Consider the following 20,049-nt stretch of genomic DNA (forward strand, 5'->3'; position numbering starts at 1 on the left):
TGACTCAAGCTGGCAGTGTCTCAACTGACTTCACGTGTGGCAAGTTCGAAGGGCTGGAGAACCTTGCACAACATGGAAATCATTCTCCACTGCGCTTGAGTCAGGTGCATACCCCCCTCCTTTGCCTATGTCATAGGTCAATGTATAGGCTTGAATGGCCTTTTGCTGCTCCTCAATCCCCTGAAGCATATAGAGCGTTGAGTTCCACCGCGTCACAACCTCTTGCTTCAGGTGATGGCAGGGCAGGTTCAAGAGTGTTTGCTGGCGCTCCAGTCTTCGGCAGGCAGTCGCTGAATGGCGAAAGTGGCCAGAAATTTTTCGGGCCACCCAAAGCGTCTCCTGCACGCCCCTGTCGCTTTTCATAAAATTCTGCACCGCTGGCGCTCCAGTCTTCGGCAGGCAGTCGCTGAATGGCGAAAGTGGCCAGAAATTTTTCGGGCCACCCAAAGCGTCTCCTGCACGCCCCTGTCGCTTTTCATAAAATTCTGCACCACCAAGTTTATTGTGTGAGCAAAACATGGGACGTGCTGGAATTTGCCCAGATGTAATGCCCACACAATATTGGTGGCGTTGTCAGATATCACAAATCCCCAGGAGAGTCTAAGTGGGGTAAGCCACTGGGCGATGATTTCCCTCAGTTTCTCTAAGAGGTTGTCGGCGGTGTGCCTCTTACTGAAACTGGTGATACACAGTCTGCCTTGGAACGAGCTGGCGTTTCTGAGATGCTGCTACTGGTGACGCTGCTGTTGTTGCTGCATAAGGTGGTACATCTACCCAGTGGGCTGTCACAGTCATATAGTCCTTAGTCTGCCCTGTTCCACTTGTCCACATGTCCGTGGTTAAGTGGACAGTGGGTAAAACCGCATTTTTCAGGACACTGAGGACACTTTTTCTGACGTTTCTGTACAGTCTCGGTATCGCCTGCCTAGTGAAGTGGAATCTAGACGGGATTTGGAACCCGGGACACACTACCTCCATCAATTGTCTAAATCCCACTGCACTAATGGCGGATACCGGACGCAAATCTAACACCAACATAGCAGTCAAGGCCTCAGTTATACGTTTTGCTTCAGGATGACTGCTGTCGTACTTCATCCTCCTCGCTAAGGACTGTTGGAGGGTCAATTGTTTAGTAAAAGTAGTGGTGTTCCTACTTCCTCTCTGGGATGATGAACGACTCCCAGCAGCAGCAACAGCAGCAGTGGCAGCAGTAGGCGTAGCAATGCAGGATCCTCCGGAGGAATCCCGGATAGGAGCGTCAGTCATGCCAGTGACATGGCCTGCAGGACTACTTCTGATCCTGACTAAGGAGGAAATTGATGAGGAGGGAGTTGACGGTGTGGTTTGCAGGCGCTTGGATACAACAGGGCAACGGGATTTAGGTGTCCCTGGACTGCTTACGGTCAAATGCCAAAGTTTCTGAACTTGACAGTAACTTTTTATGAACGCGCTGCAGGTGCCGTATAAGGGAGGATGTTGCTAGGTGGTTAATGTCCCTACCCCTACTTATTTCACCTTTACATATGGTACATATGGCAAGACAGTTGTTGTCCGGATTTGGATAGAAATATTGCCAGACCAAAGAGGTGGAATGTTTGGTCTTCTGCCCAGGCATGACCGTGATGGGCTTTTTCATCCAACGGACAACAACTGTCTCCCCCGGAGCCTGATTTAAACAAACCACATCACCATCAGAATCCTCCTCGCCAACTTCCTCCTCAGCGCCAGCTACACCAGTATCCTCATCCTGTTGTACTTCAACAGTGACATCTTCAATTTGCATATCAGCAAGTGGACTGTGGGTGCTCCTTTCAGCACTTGCAGGTGGCGTGCAAATAGTGGAAAGAGCCACCTCTTCCCGTTCAGTGCTGGGAAGGTCAGGCATCACAACCGCCACCACACTTGGATTCTCCTTGGGGATTTGTGATATCTTCTTAGAACGCACAGTTCTTTGCTGTGCTTTTGCCAGCTTAACTCGTTTGATTTTTTTAGCGGGAGGAGGGCTTCCATCGTCATGTGAAGCTGAACCACTAGTCATGAACATAGGGAAAGACCTTAGCCGTTCCTTGCCACTCCGTGTCGTAAATGGCATATTGGCAAGTTTACGTTTCTCTTCAGATGATTTAAATGTTTTTTTTAAGGTCATTTTCCTGAACTTTGTCATTTGGGATTGCATGTGCCCTCTACTATGACATTGGGCATCGGCCTTGGCAGACGACGTTGATGGCATGTTATCGTCTATGTCATGACCAGTAGCAGAAGCTTCAGCACTAGGAGGAAGTGGTTCTTGATCTTTCCCTATTTTATTTTTATCGGAGAAAGTTTGGTCCTCCATCTATGTTATATTGATATATATGTGCAACTAAGGCGCACACAAACAGAAAATAATTTTTTATTTTTGTTGGAGACTCGTGCACTTTGTGGGTTACACCACCCTTTAAGAAATGAGCCAGCCGGCTCTTTACTTATGGGACACAGGCGCACGTTTGGCGCTGCTCCTTTGTTGATGCACGTGCAGCTACAGCCCACACAATTCACAAAGACAGAAAAAAAAAGAAGAATTTTTTATTCTTTGTGGAGCACACTTTGAGGGTTACACCACCCTTTAACAGACAGATGCACGCTTGGCGCTGCTGCTTTGAGGATGCACGTACAGTGCAGACAATTCACAAACACAGAAGAAAATGTTTTATTTTTGTTGGAGTGCACTTTGGGGGTTACACCACCCTTTAACAGACAGACGCACGCTTGGCGCTGCTGCTTTGAGGATGCACGTACAGTGCAGACAATTCACAAACACAGAAGAAAATGTTTTATTTTTGTTGGAGTGCACTCTGGGGGCTACACCACCCTTTAACAGACAGATGCATGCTTGTCGCTACTGCTTTGAGGATGCAGGTGCAGCTACAGCCCACACAATTCACAAAGACAGAAAAAAAAGGAGAATTTTTAATTTTTTGTGGAGCGCACTTTGAGGGTTACACCAACCTTTAATGGTCAAGCCAGCCGGCCCTTTACTTATGACACAGGCGCACGATTGGCGCTACTTTGTAGATGCACGTGCGGCTACAGCGCACACTGGGCCTGATTCAGAGCCGAACGCTCTGTCCAGAGCGCTCGCTCTGAATCAGGACCCTCCTCCCTCAACTTGGAGTGGCCTCATGGACGCTCGCATAGCTGTGGGTTACCACCCACAGCTATAGCGAGCGTCCATGATGATGGTCGCGATGGTCAAGACCATTGCAACCATCAGGCTTGCGACGGAGACCCTGCGGTAGGGTCTCACTGCCGCAAGCCCTGGAGTGATTTTGGCTCTATCAGAGCCAAAATTACTCCCACTGACATCACTCCTGATGTCAGTGGGGCCGGCTTCAGACGGTAGGCGTTCCCATGGGAACTCCTCCGTCTGGCAGCCACGCCCCTGGCACGCCCACCAAAGGTGGCGTCCTGTCAATCAACATGGACAGCACGCCCCCTTTGGTGCGAGACCCGGAGCGATGGAGAGCACATGCGCAGTAGGGCACCATCGACCCGCTTGCGAGCGTCCTGCGCTCGCGAGCGGGTCTGAATCAGGCCCACTATTCACAAACACAAAAAAATATATATTTTTTATTTTTTTTTGGAGTGCAATTTGGGGGTTACAGCACCCTTTAACGGACAATCCTGCCGGCCCTTTACTTATGGGACACAGGCACACGCTTGGTGCTGCTCCTTTGTTGATGCACGTGCAGCCACAGTGCACACAATTCACAAACACAGAAAATATTTTTTTATTTGGTTTGGAGCGCACTTTGGGGGTTACAGCACCCTTTAATGGTCAAGCCATCCGGCCCTTTACTTATGAAACAGGCGCACGCTTGGCGCTACTTTGTTGATGCACGTGCGGCTACTGCGCACACAATTCACAAACACAAAAAAATATATTTTTTTATTTTTTTTGGACTGCACTTTGGAGGTTACAGCACCCTTTAATGGTCAAGCCAGCCGGCCCTTTACCTATGACACAGGCGCACGCTTGGCGCTACTTTGTAGATGCACATGCGGCTACAGCGCACACTGGGCCTGATTCAGAGCCGACCGCTCTGTCCAGAGCGCTCGCTCTGAATCAGGACCCTCCTCCCTCAACTTGGAGCGGCCTGATGGACACTCGCATAGCTGTGGGTTACCACCCACAGCTTATGCGAGCGTCCATGATGATGGTCGCGATGGTCAAGACCATTGCGACCATCAGGCTTGCGACTGAGACCCTGCGGTAGGGTCTCGCTGCCGCAAGCCCTGGAGTGATTTTGGCTCTATCAGAGCCAAAATCACTCCCACTGACATCACTACTGATGTCAGTGGGGCCGGCTTCAGACGGTAGGCGTTCCCATGGGAACTCCTCTGTCTGGCAGCCACGCCCCTGGCATGCCCACCAAAGGTGGCGTGCTGTCAATCAACATGGACAGCACGCCCCCTTTGGTGCGAGACCCGGAGCGATGGAGAGCCCATTGCTCGCCGGGTCTCGCGCAATCGCACAACGGAGCTCCCTCCATCGTGCGCATGAGCAGTAGGGCACCATCGACCCGCTTGCGAGCATCCTGCGCTCATGAGCGGGTCTCAATCAGGCCCACTATTCACAAACACAAAAAAATATATATTTTTTATTTTTTTGGAGTGCACTTTGGGGGTTACAGCACCCTTTAACGGACAATCCAGCCGGCCCTTTACTTATGGGACACAGGCGCACGCTTGGCACTGCTCCTTTGTTGATGCATGTGCAGCCACAGTGCACACAATTCACAAACACAGAAAATATTTCTTTATTTGGTTTGGAGTGCACTTTGGGAGTTACACCACCCTTTAACAGACAGACGCACGCTTGGCGCTGCTGCTTTGAGGATGCACGTACAGTGCAGGCAATTCACAAACACAGAAGAAAATGTTTTATTTTTGTTGGAGTGCACTTTGAGGGTTACACCACCCTTTAACAGACAGACGCATGCTTGGCGCTGCTGCTTTCAGGATGCACGTACAGTGCAGACATTTCACAAACACAGAAGAAAATATTTTATTTTTGTTGGAGTGCACTTTGGGGGTTACACCAACCTTTAACAGACAGATGCACGCTTGTTGCTGCTGGTTTGAGGATGCAGGTGCAGCTACATCTCACACAATTCACAAAGACAGAAAAAAAAGGAGAATTTTTAATTTTTTGTGGAGCGCACTTTGAGGGTTACACCACCCTTTAATGGTCAAGCCAGCCGGCTCTTTACTTATGACACAGGCGCACGCTTGGCGCTACTTTGTAGATGCACGTGCAGCTACTGCGCACACTATTCACAAACACAAAAGAAAAGATATTTTTTATTTTTTGGAGTGCACTTTGGGGATTACAGCACCCTTTAACAGACAAGCCAGCCGGCCCTTTACTTATGGGACACAGGCGCACGCTTGGCGCTGCTCCTTTGTTGATGCACGTGCGGCTACTGCGCACACAATTCACAAACACAAAAAAATATATATATTTTGGTTTTTTGGAGTGCACTTTGGGGGTTACAGCACCCTTTAATGGTCAAGCCATCTGGCCCTTTACCTATGACACAGGCGCATGCTTGGCACTACTTTGTTGATGCATGTGCGGCTACTGCGCACACAATTCACAAACACAAAAAAATATATATATTTTTTTTTTGGAGTGCACTTTGGGGGTTACAGCACCCTTTAACGGACAAGCCAGCTGGCCCTTTACTTACTGGACACAGGTGCACGCTTGGCGCTGCTCCTTTGTTGATGCACGTGCAGTCACAGTGTACACAATTCACAAAAACAGAAAATATTTTTTATTTGGTTTGGAGTACACTTTGGGGGTTACAGCACCCTTTAACAGTCAAGCCAGCTGGCCCTTTACTTATGACACAGGCACACGATTGGCACTACTTTGTTGATGCACGTGCGGCTACTGCGCACACAATTCACAAAACAGAAAAAATATTAATTTTTTTTGCACTTGGGGGGAGCACCCCTGATGAACAGAGCACTCAAAAAAAAAAAACACTACAGCACCCCTTTGGGACACTGCACAGGACTTTGGAGTGGACACAGCCCCTATGGACAACTGACTGCACAACACAGTCCAGCCAGCCCCTATGGACTTTGGAGGAGTGGATACAGCCCCTATGGACAACAGCAGCACAGCACAACACAACCAGCCCCTATGGACTTTGGAGGAGTGGACACAGCCCCTATGGACAACAGCAGCACAACACAGCCAGCCCCTATGGACTTTGGAGGAGTGGACACAGCCCCTATGGACAACAGCAACACAGCACAACACTACACTACACTACACAGCCCAGCCAGCCCTAACTTCCACCCTCCCTCTTCACTGTCCATAGCCGAGTGAGAAAATGGCGCCGACGCGGGTACCTTATATAGAATCCAAAACCCACGACACTCGGAAGGCGGGATGATGACATTTTTGCCTCGATTTCAGATACGAGTCAGGCGGGAAAAGTCGAGTCTGACTCGGATCTGCCTCGGATCGGGGGGGGGTTCGGATTTCAGAAAAGGACAATTCCATCTTGCACCTCTTTTTTTTCTTTGCATTATGTACAGTTTGGGGCCTAGTTTTTCTAACTGCCATCCTGTCTGCCACTGCAGTGTCACTCCTAGATGGGTCACGTGTTTGTGCCGCCCACTCGTGTCGCTTAGCATAGTCATCCAGCTACCTCGGTGCAACCTTTTGGACATAAAAACACTATTGTGAGGTGTGAGGTGTTCAGAATAGACTGGAAATGAGTGGAAATTAAGGTTATTGAGGTTAATAATAGCATAGGAGCAGAAAAACCTACAAATTCTGTGATTTTAGCTGTTTTTATGCTTTTTTTCAAAAAAATACAGATCCAAAACACAAAACCCAGAACCCAAAACACGGAAGGGTGGTTTTGGCAAAACCAATCCAGATCCAAAACACGAAGAAAGATCCAGATCCAAAACCAAAACACGAAAAGTGGCCGGTGCACACCCCTAGTATGTACATATATACACAGTATATTAGTGTGTATGTATTATATATATATATATATATATATATATATATTTATGTGTATATATAACTGAGAGAGGGACCGGCACTCCAAATAGATTTCACATGCCAGGGTTCACATTCTGGAGAAAACCCGCAGGTATCTTAACAATAAAGCTGTAATGAATGGAACTCCATGGATTTTCAAGAAAATAAATAAATACAGTGTATGTATGTATATATATATATATATATATATATATATATATGTATATATACAGTATATACATACATACATAATATATATACACACACAGGGCCTGATTCAGAGCCGAACGCTCTGACCAGAGCGCTCGCTCTGAATCAGGGCCCTCCTCCATGAAAATGGAGCGGCCTCCTGGCCGCTCACATAGCTGTAGGTGACCACCCACAGCATATGCGAGCGTCCATGATGATGGTCGCGATGGTCTTCACCATCGCGACCATCGGGCTTGCGACGGAGACCCTGCGGTAGGGTCTCGCTGCCGCAAGCCCTGGAGTGATTTTGGCTCTATCAGAGCCAAAATCACTCCCACTGACTTCACTAGTGATGTCAGTGGGGCCGGCTTCAGACGGTAGGCGTTCCCATGGGAATGCCTCCGTCTGGCAGGCACGCCCCCAGCATGCCCACCAAAGGGGGCGTGCTGTCAATCAACATCCACAGCACGCCCCCTTTGGTGCGAGACCCGCAGCGATGGAGAGCCCGTCGCTCGCCGGGTCTCGCGCATGCGCACGACGGAGCTCCCTCCGACGTGCTCATGCGCAGTGGGGGAATATCGACCCGCTTGCGAGCGTCCTGCACTCGCGAGCGGGTCTGAATGACCCCCACAGTTCTCACCACATTTCTCAGTCCCCTGCTGCCCAAACCCTGATAGTGTGATAAGGTTGAAAGTCACGCTGCACGGATATTTCATATAGAAACATAGGTGCAGAGTGACTTGCCGGCCACGTCAGCATGCCAGGCGGCATGAAACTGGAGGGCATAGCAGATCCCTTCCTCAGTAAAGGAAGGGTGCATGGCGACCACTTGTTTGTTACTGTGGGGGCCTTCTGTTTAGCCAGGAAGTGGGGCAGTATCTGAGCTGGCTATCAATCCAGCAAGCAAGTGGGGCAGAACCGGCCCTGCCTGGGGGTGAGCAGGCCCAGTGATGCTGACCCATCTGCTGACCCATCTGCTCTTCTTCAGACCTGGAAGCACAAATGGGGCACCACTGTGCTAGACTGTATGGGGACTATTCATCATCACTCAATTTCTACAAAAGCAGGTGAAAATGAATTTTTTCATCTGCAGTTGTAGAAATTAAGTTATCGGACCATTCATCGATAAGGTAAAGCAGGAGATATCACAGATACACTAGCATTCGCCATCTTCATTTTGGATCACTCCGCCCCTGTCCGGCTCCTTCCACTGGACGTCGGGGCTCTTGTCTCACTGCTCCGATAGGAGCAGTGAAAAGATTCACTTGTGAAACACTTTGGGAAGACAACTGATTTTTGGATCAGCTGTCTCCGTGCCGAAGCAATGTGGCAATTGCGTAGAGTTAGATTGTAAATTATTAAAATGAATAATAAATAATTAACATCATGAATAGATCCCTATATGAGGGAATAATGTATGGGAAAGTTTGGAGGAGACAGAAGATTTTTTTTTTTAAAAAGCACTTTTTAAAAGGACAAGTGCTCGGTGGATGAAGATGATGAAAATTAGGCTGGAACACTCTTTCCTCCTATATGTCTCAGTGTAATATACATGAATCTGGAGCAATGCCATGCACTTAATAACTCCTCTTCTGCCAGATTTCAGTAGACCATAACTAAAATAGCTACTCTCCTGACATCTCTCTCATACAGTATGCTCCCTAATACAGAAATCTCTAAATAATGTTATTTACATCCCATTTGCTAATTGGACAGAACAGGTTTTTGCTCACTATTTAATGTATACTAAATAATTTTTCAAAGAGAAATAAGAGTCATTTAAAGCAAAACATATCCCCCCCCAAAAAAAAAAAAAAAAAAAAAAAAAAATCACATGTATGTATGACAGGAGTACAGTTTGAGTCTCCCATATCCAAAATACTTGGGACCAGGGGTATTTTGGATTTCGGGAATATTCCGTATTTTGGAATATTTGCATACCATAATGAGATATCTTGGGAATGGGACCCAATCTAAACACAGAATACATTTATGGTTTATATACACCCTATACACAAAGCCTGAAGGTAATTTTATACAATATTTTTAATAGAGATGTGCAGTTCGGATTTTCAGAAATCCGAATCCACCCAAATTTCGTGAATCCGGATAAATCCTAGTCGCGGTTGTGATTTCCTGAGGAGATTTGGGTAAATCCGGGTCGCGTTTCTGATCTTTTTGTGGTTCAGAATTCATATTTTAAATCCGAATTTCGGGTTTTGGATTGCATAAATTACATGATTTTAGCTGTTTTTAAAACTTATCTATTATTTTTTTTTTTAATCTAGATCCAAAACCCAAACCCAAACTCTTGAGGGTGGTTTTGCAAAACCAAATCCAGATCCAAAACCTTGAAGGAGATACAGATCCAGACCCAAAACCAAAATATGGTGGTCGGCGCACAGCCCTAATGTTGTGCCTTAAACAAAGTTTGTTTACATTGAACCGTCAAAGAGCAAAGGGTTTTCTATCTCAGTCACGAAAAATCCGTATTTCGAAAAATTTGGATATGGGAGACTCAACCTGTACCTGCAATGCTACATATGGTACTTACAATGGTAGGAGAGTTGACTGATGCCACATTGTATCCATACTGGAATGATGACCCAATGGTGGCCACCAAAGTCACCAGAACGAGTGTTGCTGTCAATCGCTGTAAACCAGTGAGAATAAATATAGTGATCAATGTTATCCCAAACAGAACAGTGACCCTAATATTTTCTGCGTCATTCGAGCTGGGCTACATGACATTACACATATGCAGTTGCCAGTAACTGATGGGATTAAGGAGGATTTATTCAGTATGTTTGCCTGTCGCCAATAAGTGATTGTGACACAAGCATTTGCGGAAATATAAGGGGTACAGGGGGTGTGGCTACTATGAGGCCGGAGAAGTTGTGTTCCACCTCTGGGCCTGATTCAGAGCCGCTCGTAAGCGGCCGCTCGTTCGTTTCGAAGATGTTTGCACAACTGCACATGCGTACGGATCGTAATACGCATGCGCAAACCAGTCATTGCGGCCGAAAATCGTTTGTTCGCTAAATAGCGAATGCCTGCTATTTTCAGTGACAGGAGGAGGCGTATGTGGATGGTAACAGGGGAAGGTGCTTGAAAACGGGGAGTGGAGATCCGAACGCAGGCGTGCTTAAAGGTCAAAACGGGCGTTTTATGGGTGTGCATAATTAATACAGCAGCGTCATTGACCACGTCACTGGGTTATTTTATAGTCAGAACTGCTCGCAAGATTGCGGTAGGAAAAACCAACCACAAGAATAGCTAGCAGTTCATACGCTGGTCAATGTACTCGATTAATCTAATAAATAGCGGACATGACGTAGGATGCGAGCGGCCAGGGGGCGTAGTTTTCCAAAAAACGACCGCATGTTTGGTTCGCTCGTTCAGACCTAGAGGCGTGAACAGACCGCAAAGAGCGAACGGTTCATTTGAATAGCCACCCCTTTTTTCTGAACGAGCGAGCGCAAATAGCGTCCGGCTCTGAATGAGGTCCTCTGTTTCCTATAGGTAATAAAAGGCAATATACGCCTTCCTTTGAAGAAATTTAAGAAACATCCGATGATCTTAAATCAAATGTATTTCAACAAAATGAAAGAAAAATTGATAGATTAATCCAGAGCAGGAAAGTCTCCAATAGCCCCGGGCTTGATATGTGTGCTCTGGATTAAGCATTTAAAGCTGTATTACCACCTAAAATTGGGGGAGATGTACTAAGCCTTGGAGAGAGATAAAGTACCAACCAATCAGCTCCTAACTGCAGTGACGTAGGGTGTAGGTAAATGGTTGGGGAGGCACTGGCTAGTTTCAGAGACAGATTTTACAGATACATATATGAACCCGAGGGTTCATGTTTTCATTATACATTATATAAAGGTGCAGCAGTATATAGTGCTGGAAATTTGGTGTGTTTTGATCAGGAGTGTGTGTAAAAGGTAGACAGGGGAGGCAGTGCCTCACCTGCCATACACTTTTTACTTCAGAGTTTTGACTATAAAAATAATTAGAGTAATACAGAGAAGACATTAATAATATATATATATATTTTTTCTTATCATTTTACAGTCAGAACTTTGGAGTATACCTAAGTATGACAGGAAAGGCTCTGCCTGCCCGCATATCACTGCCTAACTGTCACTTCACAAGCAGTATTTGAAAATGAGATAGGATCTGGTCGATTGGTGCTTTATCTACGTCCACTTTATCTCTCACCAAGGCTTAGTACATTTAGCCCAAAGTGGCTACACAAGGGGGATAGGGAAGAGAGGAACAAATAGAAGACGTGACATATGAAAAACATCTGCATGGAGCAGGCATTGTTAGAAGCTAAGCTTAGACAGTTATGTTACAGTATTGTAAGGCGAATTAGCAATTTATAAATGGCTCAAAATGTAAAATGAGCCAGGTGTCAATAAAACATTTACTACTCCTGTACTTTTAGATTAAAGTTACATACTATGGGGCTATAGAATTGGATATTTGCATCTTTGTTTTGTGTAAAATAGACATCTTTGTACTGTGCACAGACACAAAAAAGTATTATACTTCCCTCCATATGCAGATTCAGATCGTGTCTTGCGCTCACGACTCATTACTCATTTAGGGAGACGGACAGAGGAGAGAGGGGGTCTGCAAGGGTAAGCTAAGTACAGTGGGCCTGATTTAGAAATGGACACAACTGCAATTGCAAACTGCGTTTTCGCACGCAATGCAGCTGCAAAAGTATGCTGCGTTTTTGTGACCACTCACCAATACCACACCCAAACGCTGGCAGTCGGTCGCTCACTTAGCGATGGATTCCTTTATGCATGCGTGATCGCAATGCGATTGCAGCGCACGCGCAGTGCAGTGCATTGACATGCGCAATGGAAACAATCGCTCAATCTGGGTGAAAATTGCATTAGCGTCCATCTCTGAATCAAGCCCAGTGTTCTCAAACTGTAACTTATACTGACCAGGCGTGTTCAGGCAAAGACACATAGGTGCATGTCAGGAGGTATATAATGTGCAGCTCTTCTCCTGTGGTGCACAACCCACACTTATTATGAGCCGCTTCTGATTGGTCACTGATGCTATTACTATCATTAGAATGGCTGCTGCTGCTGCTGCCTAAGGTTTTCACATTCTGTATTTGCTACAGTGATTGCCGACAAGATCTGTCCCTTGCGATGTAAAGACTTCCGGGTTTATGACCCAGGAGTCCTATTACACCTGCACAGCCATTGGCCTGCGCATGCCCAATCATCAGGGGGATGGAGAGGGATACATTGGATTTGCATTTGGATGTGCAAATAGTCGCAGTAGCATTCCGTTTGCTTCAGGCAGCCAGAGATGCGTTTACATTACGTACGAGTCAGAATCAGGCCTTATATGATCACTATTTAAGCAGCTGCAGCAGTTACCCCAATCTTCCCTTGTATCTGTCCGTTGTTTACCTGCAGCCTATATATATATATATATATATATATATTGTTTATATTTACCCAGGGCTGGAAGTGGTCAGTGCAATGCCACGTGTTGCAACAAAAGTAACTTTACAATGTTATCTGTCACTGGACTATATAGACTTTTTTGTTATTAGCAAGTGCTGTTTTTTGGAATTTGTAATAGCGTTTCACCTTCACCTTATAGAGAATGCAGCGCTGTTTTTGTTTGGTTTGCAACTACACAACAGAATGAATTAATGGATATTAGAATCAACTTTGTTTTTATACCAGAACAGGTGAGTGGAAACGAATTGGGAGAACGGATACGGAGAATTGCGTACTGGGTGAACTGGATCATGCTGGTTGGTATAGTACAATAGATATACAGACACCAGAATTGGGAGCACCCCCTGTTCTGCCGTCACTCACCCCTTTCCTCTCCACAGGCTCCTCATATTCTCGTTGTTGTGCCATTGGTGCTGCAGCCACTCACTCGCCTAGGACCAACACTGTGCAAATGGAGAAAGTGAAGAGAGACTTTGTTCTGAACTTTGGCCATGTTATCATTCAAGCGAAAATGAACTTTTTTTTTATTTTGCTTCTCCCTGGGGACACTGCCAAAACTAACTATGGCAGACAAACATATGTTGTTTGTATATTGTCATTTGCTTGCTGGGGTGTAGATATAGTTTCTAGATCATAATTTTTATTATTCAGCTGAAGGGATCAGTTGAGCCTTTTATGCAAATTAAAACATAAGCAGCTAATTATTATGATCTTAAATAGGACTAAGGGGCCTATGTATCAAATAATATTTGCAGAATAGTCCCCCCCAAAAACAGCCATTTTCGGGGGATACCTGTAAATATTCAGTAACCCCCAAATGTACCATGGGGGGACTGCAGCAGATAACTGCTGCGATCCTTTCATATCCAACAGCAACGTCATCCCTCATAGGTTTCTATGGGGGCTGCAAAGCTGTCAGATTTACTGAGCTTGTCACCTGCCGGGATCACCGGTATAGCAGAGAGGTCCCTGCGGCTACTGCAGAGCTGCCTAGGAGACCTATCCATTTCTGGAAGGACATATGCTGCACTGATACCACTTCATCCCTAGAGGGCAGCAAAACAACATTTGAAAAAGCTACCCACCCAAGTGAACTAATACTCATACCAGCGGACTCTCTTCTCAAGCGCACCTCCTTCACCTCCCCATCCAGTGTCTGTCTTGAGAATATATTGTTTGTAATAACTGATGCTGTTTAGTATTAGTCATTCAGTGCCACTGATAAGAATCAATCTTACAATTCACTTTCATCTTCTCTCTATTTTTATTTTCTATTTCAATAAAGCATTTACTATTATTATCAACTGCCTTTAATTGGAATACTGTCATCTAGCCACATACTGACTAGGGGTGAGCGGGTTCGGATTTCTGAAATCCGAACCCCCCCAAGCCCCGCCAATCCGAGGCCGATCCGAGCCAGGCTCGACTTTTCCCGCCTGACTCGGATATGAAATCGAGGCAAAAACGTCATCATCCCGCCTTCCGGGTCTCGCGGGTTTTGGATCCTATATAAGGTACCCGCGTCGGCGCCATTTTCTCACTCGGCTGTGGACAGTGAAGAGAGAGGGTGGGAGTTAGGGCCTGCTGGGCTGTGTAGTGTAGTGTAGTGTAGTGCAGAGTAGTGTTGTGCTGTGCTGTGCTGTGCTGCGCTGCTGTTGTCCATAGGGGCTGTGTCCACTACTTCAAAGTCCATAGGGGCTGGCTGTGTTGTGCTGTGCTGCTGTTGTCCATAGGGGCTGTGTCCACTACTTCAAAGTCCATAGGGGCTGGCTGGACTGTGTTGTGCAGTCAGTTGTCCATAGGGGCTGTGTCCACTCCAAAGTCCTGTGCAGTGTCCCAGTCCTAAAGGGGTGCTGTAGTGTTGTCCAGGGGGTGCTCTGTCCGTCAGGGGTGCTCCCCCCAAGTGCTAAAAAAATATATATTTTTTCTGTGTTTGTGAATTGTGTGAACAGTAGCCGCACGTGCATCAACAAAGTAGTGCCAAGCGTGCGCCTGTGTCATAAGTAAAGGGCCGGCTGGCTTGACCGTTAAAGGGTGCTGTAACCCCCAAAGTACACTCCAAACCAAATAAAAAAATATTTTCTGTGTTTGTGAATTGTGTGCGCAGTAGCCGCACGTGCATCAACAAAGTAGTGCCAAGCGTGCGCCTGTGTCATAAGTAAAGGGCCGGCTGGCTTGACCGTTAAAGGGTGCTGTAACCCCCAAAGTACACTCCAAACCAAATAAAAAAATATTTTCTGTGTTTGTGAATTGTGTGCTCAGTAGCCGCACGTGCATCAACAAAGTAGTGCCAAGCGTGCGCCTGTGTCATAAGTAAAGGGCCGGCTGGCTTGACCGTTAAAGGGTGCTGTAACCCCCAAAGTACACTCCAAACCAAATACAAAAATATTTTCTGTCTTTGTGAATTGTGTGCGCAGTAGCCGCACGTGCATCAACAAAGTAGTGCCAAGCGTGCGCCTGTGTCATATGTAAAGGGCCGGCTGGCTTGACCGTTAAAGGGTGATGTAACCCCCAAAGTACACTCCAAACCAAATAAAAAAATATTTTCTGTGTTTGTGAATTGTGTGCGCAGTAGCCGCACGTGCATCAACAAAGTAGTGCCAAGCGTGCGCCTGTGTCATAAGTAAAGGGCCGGCTGGCTCATTTCTTAAAGGGTGGTGTAACCCACAAAGTGCCCTACTCTCCAGCAAAAATAAAAAAATATTTTCTGTGTTTGTGTGCGCCTTAGCCGCACGTATATATCAATATAACATAAATGGAGGACCAAACTTTCTCCGATAAAAATAAAATAGGGAAAGATCAAGAACCACTTCCTCCTAGTGCTGTTGCTGCTGCTGGGAGTTGTTCATCATCCCAGAGAGGAAGTAGGAACACCACTACTTTTACTAAACAATTGACCCTCCAACAGTCCCTAGCGATGAGGATGAAGTACGACAGCAGTCATCCTGAAGCAAAACGTATAACTGAGGCCTTGACTGCTATGTTGGTGTTAGAAGTGCATCCGGTATCCACCATTAGTGCAGTGGGATTTAGACAATTGATGGAGGTAGTGTGTCCCCGGTTCCAAATCCCGTCTAGATTCCACCTGCATCCTCAAAGCAGCAGCGACAAGCGTGCATCTGTCTGTTAAAGGGTGGTGTAACCCTCAAAGTGCTCCAAAAAATAAAAAACTATTTTTTTTATGTGTTTGTGACTTGTGTGCGATGTAGCCGCACGTGCATCAACACAGTTGCAGCACCAAGCGTGCGCCTGTGTCATAAGTCAAGGGCCGGTTTGGACATCTGGTCCGGACTGAAGGACATGCCAACAATTTCTGACAAGTCTACTGTCACTGCATATGATACTGTCCTCAAAGCAGCAGCGACAAGCGTGCATCTGTCTATTAAAGGGTGGTGTAACCCTCAAAGTGAGCTCCACAAACAATAAAAAAATTATTTTTTTTCCTGTCTTTGTGAATTGTGTGGGCTGTAGCCGCACCTGCATCCTCAAAGCAGCAGCGACAAGCGTGCGTCTGTCTGTTAAAGGATTACATCGGTGACAGCATCCAAGTAGGCATGTCAGACAGTCCGTACATGTACTGGCAGGAAAAAGAGGCAATTTGGAGGCCCCTGTACAAACTGGCTCTATTTTACCTGCTTTGCCCCCCCTCCAGTGTGCACTTCGAAAGAGTGTTTAGTGCAGCCGGGAACCTTGTCAGCAAAAGACGTATGAGGTTGCTTCCACAAAATGTGGAGAAGATGATGTTCATAAAAATGAATTATCAACTTTTCCAGGGAGACCAGCCTCCAGAACGTACAGAGGGACCTGTGGTGGTGGATTCCAGCGGGGACGAATTAATACTCTGTGAGGATGAGGATGTACACAACACTGAAGAGGGTGAGGAATCGGTGAATGAGGAGGATGAGGATGACATCTTGCCTCCGTAGAGCCAGTTTGTGCAGGGCCAGATTAATTGCCAGCTTGTTTTGTGGGGGCCCAAACGAACCAATCATTTCAGCCACAGTCGTGTGGCAGACCCTGGCGCTGAAATGATTGCTTTGTTAAAGTGTGCATGTCCTGTTTATACAACATAAGGGTGGGAGGGAGGGCCCAAGGACAATTCCATCTTGCACCTCTTTTTTTTCTTTGCATTATGTACTGTTTGGGGCCTAGTTTTTCAAACTGCCATCCTGTCTGCCACTGCAGTATCACTCCTAGATGGGCCACGTGTTTGTGCCGCCCACTCGTGTCGCTTAGCATAGTCATCCATCTACCTCGGTGCAACCTTTTGGACATAAAAACACTATTGTGAGGTGTTCAGAATAAACTGGAAATGAGTGGAAATTAAGGTTTTTGAGGTTAATAATAGCATAGGAGCAGAGAAATCAACACATTCTGTGATTTTAGCTGTTTTTATGCTTTTTTAAAAAAAAATACAGATCCAAAACACAAAACCCAGAACCCAAAACACCGAAGGGTGTTTTTGGCAAAACCAATCCAGATCCAAAACACGAAGAAAGATCCAGATCCAAAACCAAAACACGAAAAGTGGCCGGTGCACACCCCTAATACTGACACACACACATTTTGGGGATCAGCATAATTAATTACTGAACAATTAAGGTCATTTGCAGCTATAAGTTTGGCATTAGACGTCTCACCCCATAAATACGGACATATACCCTTACACTCCACTATAGGGGAACTCTGAATATAATTTTATTTATCCATTTGTGAAGTAGGTGACTTCACCCACAAAGCAGCTCCTGAATGGAATCAATCGTAACTGTCAGCCTATTAGGGCACCCAGCACCCACCAAACTTTTTACGGATTGTGATAGATACCTATATGCCTATATATGCCTCTAAATTATGTCTGATTTGCTGTAAGACAGATATGATTTTGAATATATTTTTCTCAGAAACTAATGCATTAGTTTTAGATTTTATAGATTTTCTAAGCCCATTGTACACTTGACATCAACAAAATTTGCCAAACTGTTCTGTGGAGCATTTGCCTTACTATTTATCATGTAGAATTTTACCTTAAATACTCTGTACAGGATTCTGCTTAACACTTTGGTTCCACCAGACTTTTCCCTTATTATATATCTCAATCACAGCGTAGAGCAGAATTATTCCACGCCATTGTCACTGCTGCTCTATTTATAGACTACAACTTCTGCAGAATGTAGAACTTACGAGTACAGTCAATAATGCTGGATTTGACACCTCTGTATAACGTCATGTTCCAACTCAAATTTGAAATAATTCAGCAGCAACTTTGCCCATTTCTACATAAACATAAAAATTGCAAACGCCCTCCTATTCCAAAGTCTCAGGGATATAAACGAACATTTAGGGGTCTAACAATATTTTATAGCTGTGGAAAAAAGCTATTCAGAGTCATAACAGATGTTACGTTACAGATGTTACGGCGTGATTGATTGACACGTGCAGACATCAGTAGTTTCCTTTGTATATTGTGACAGAAGTTCAGGGGAAGTGAGGTGCACCTCCGCAAAATGCGCTGAAGAAGTTGATCTTGATCATGTGAGATCCCATGAACACTGTAGATTGAGTCTAACTCATTTTCTTTGTAATGTTCCTGTGAGACATGTCTTGTTCTGCTAGAAAAACTAATTGAAGGTGATTTTCATTGTCAAGCTTGAGTGATGGCTTTATCGGTGACGTTCACACGAGAAAGCTACTTGATGCTGGGATTCTGCATGTGCAGGAGGTGCTGGGAGGGATTCATTTTGGATTCCTCTCGCAGCACTCTCCAAATAGAAGCCCAAAGGCTTCTATAGGTTAACACCATCAAACGATGGCGTTACCCACCGCGTCCACGGCCCGGGGTGTATAGCATTCCGGGGCTTGGTGCATATGAGAAATGCGGTTTGACCGCATTTCTCCTGTTGCTGCAGGCTGTTGGCCTGTCCCAACACAAAGTAGGTAAATCGTTAGCCCTAGCCACAATGGCAGTAAGCAAGGGCAATTATTATTATCCTTTATTTATATGGCGCCACAAGGGTTCCGCAGCGCCTTACAATGTACATAAACAAATGAACACACAAGAAAACAGTTGTTAACAGTACAAACAATGCAGGAGAGATACATAATTAATACATTGCTGAATAACACTTAGATAAGCAGCATGGTGTCGGCAACCAAGGGTGGGGTACTGTTGTATATTAAAGTATAATCAAGTGAAGGAGAAGCACATGAGGGAAGAGGGCCCTGCTTGTGAGAGCTTACATTCTAAGGGGAGGGGGCAGACAGACAGGGGTGACACAGATGGGCTGGATACAAGGGTGACAGTAATATAACATTTATGGAAAGGTTAGTTTAGACTTAAGAGGAAAGGAGAATGAGTTGATGCAAATTTCACCAAGCCTCAAGATTTTGGGGGCACAACCAAGGTCCATTAGAGGGGTCAACTTGCTGCGTCGTTTGGTATGGCATAGTTGGAGTGGATAAGCAGATTGCATGAGGAGGTCAGGAGGGATGTGAGCAACATTGTGGATCCAGGTACAGGCACAACCCATAGGCATGTTGGTTTTTAAAAACAGTCCTTAATAGCAGGAATAGTTGATTAGTTAGTTTCTCCTACTGTTCTCCTCCTGTTTAACTTCTGAATAACTCCGGCTTCAATTTAAAAATTCTACTTACACTTTAAATTAAGCACTTCAACATTAAGTACTCTTGCAAACGCAGCCCTGGCTTAGCAGCCCAAGATGTAAGTAATTAGTATGGCTGAAACCAGTGCAACATGGTAGGCGGAATCAGTACATCAGGGGGTGTGCACACATTTTAATGCTAATAGAAAAAGCCCTGGATGAAGCCCTGTCACCATAACATAGATCATTCTTACTGGGGTCTCATCCACTTTTAAGCACCCACTTGTTTCATATTTTTCCCTGCAGTATAAATGTAAAATGATAATGCATCTGTCTACCATTCTAGTGACAGATATTCAATACAATACACAAAGCATCCCAGCTACCACTATCACGGGCAGAGCTACTGGTAGTGCAGCAAGTCACTCAGGGGCTCACCAGTGCCACTGGGCAGAGAAGAAACTTGTTTCCCCTGGCCCAAATCGCCTGATCATTTTCGCATGTTTCAACTGACGACCTGTGGGGAGTCGCAGGTACGACCCTGTGACGTCGGAGTTGGGGGTAGAGCAGGGGGTGTGGTCAAGGGAGACAGCAGGAAAGATGACTGAGGAGGGTTTTGGTAATTATTAATAATGACACCAAATGATTATTGGAATGGGTCAATTTGACTCATAGCTGGCCCGAACCAGTTTGATGCCCTAGGCAA

At 45.7% G+C, this 20,049-nt stretch overlaps 1 protein-coding gene across 1 annotated transcript in view; it reads right to left on the bottom strand.

Annotated features, from left to right (window-relative positions):
• Positions 1–13,152, bottom strand: part of SLC2A5 (solute carrier family 2 member 5) — a 64,920-nt gene extending 51,768 nt beyond the window's left edge. The window contains exons 1-2 of the mRNA XM_088468225.1: positions 13,108–13,152; positions 9,795–9,893 (exon numbers count right to left, since the gene is read on the bottom strand). Of these exons, the coding sequence (XP_088324351.1) occupies positions 9,795–9,893; positions 13,108–13,152 (144 nt within the window). The remainder of the gene's footprint in view (positions 1–9,794; positions 9,894–13,107) is intronic.
• Positions 13,153–20,049: the final 6,897 nt, after the last annotated feature.

Source organism: Taudactylus pleione, unplaced genomic scaffold, assembly GCF_031769625.1.
Source record: "Taudactylus pleione unplaced genomic scaffold, aTauple2 ptg000082l, whole genome shotgun sequence".
NCBI classification, from domain to species: Eukaryota; Metazoa; Chordata; class Amphibia; order Anura; family Myobatrachidae; genus Taudactylus; species Taudactylus pleione.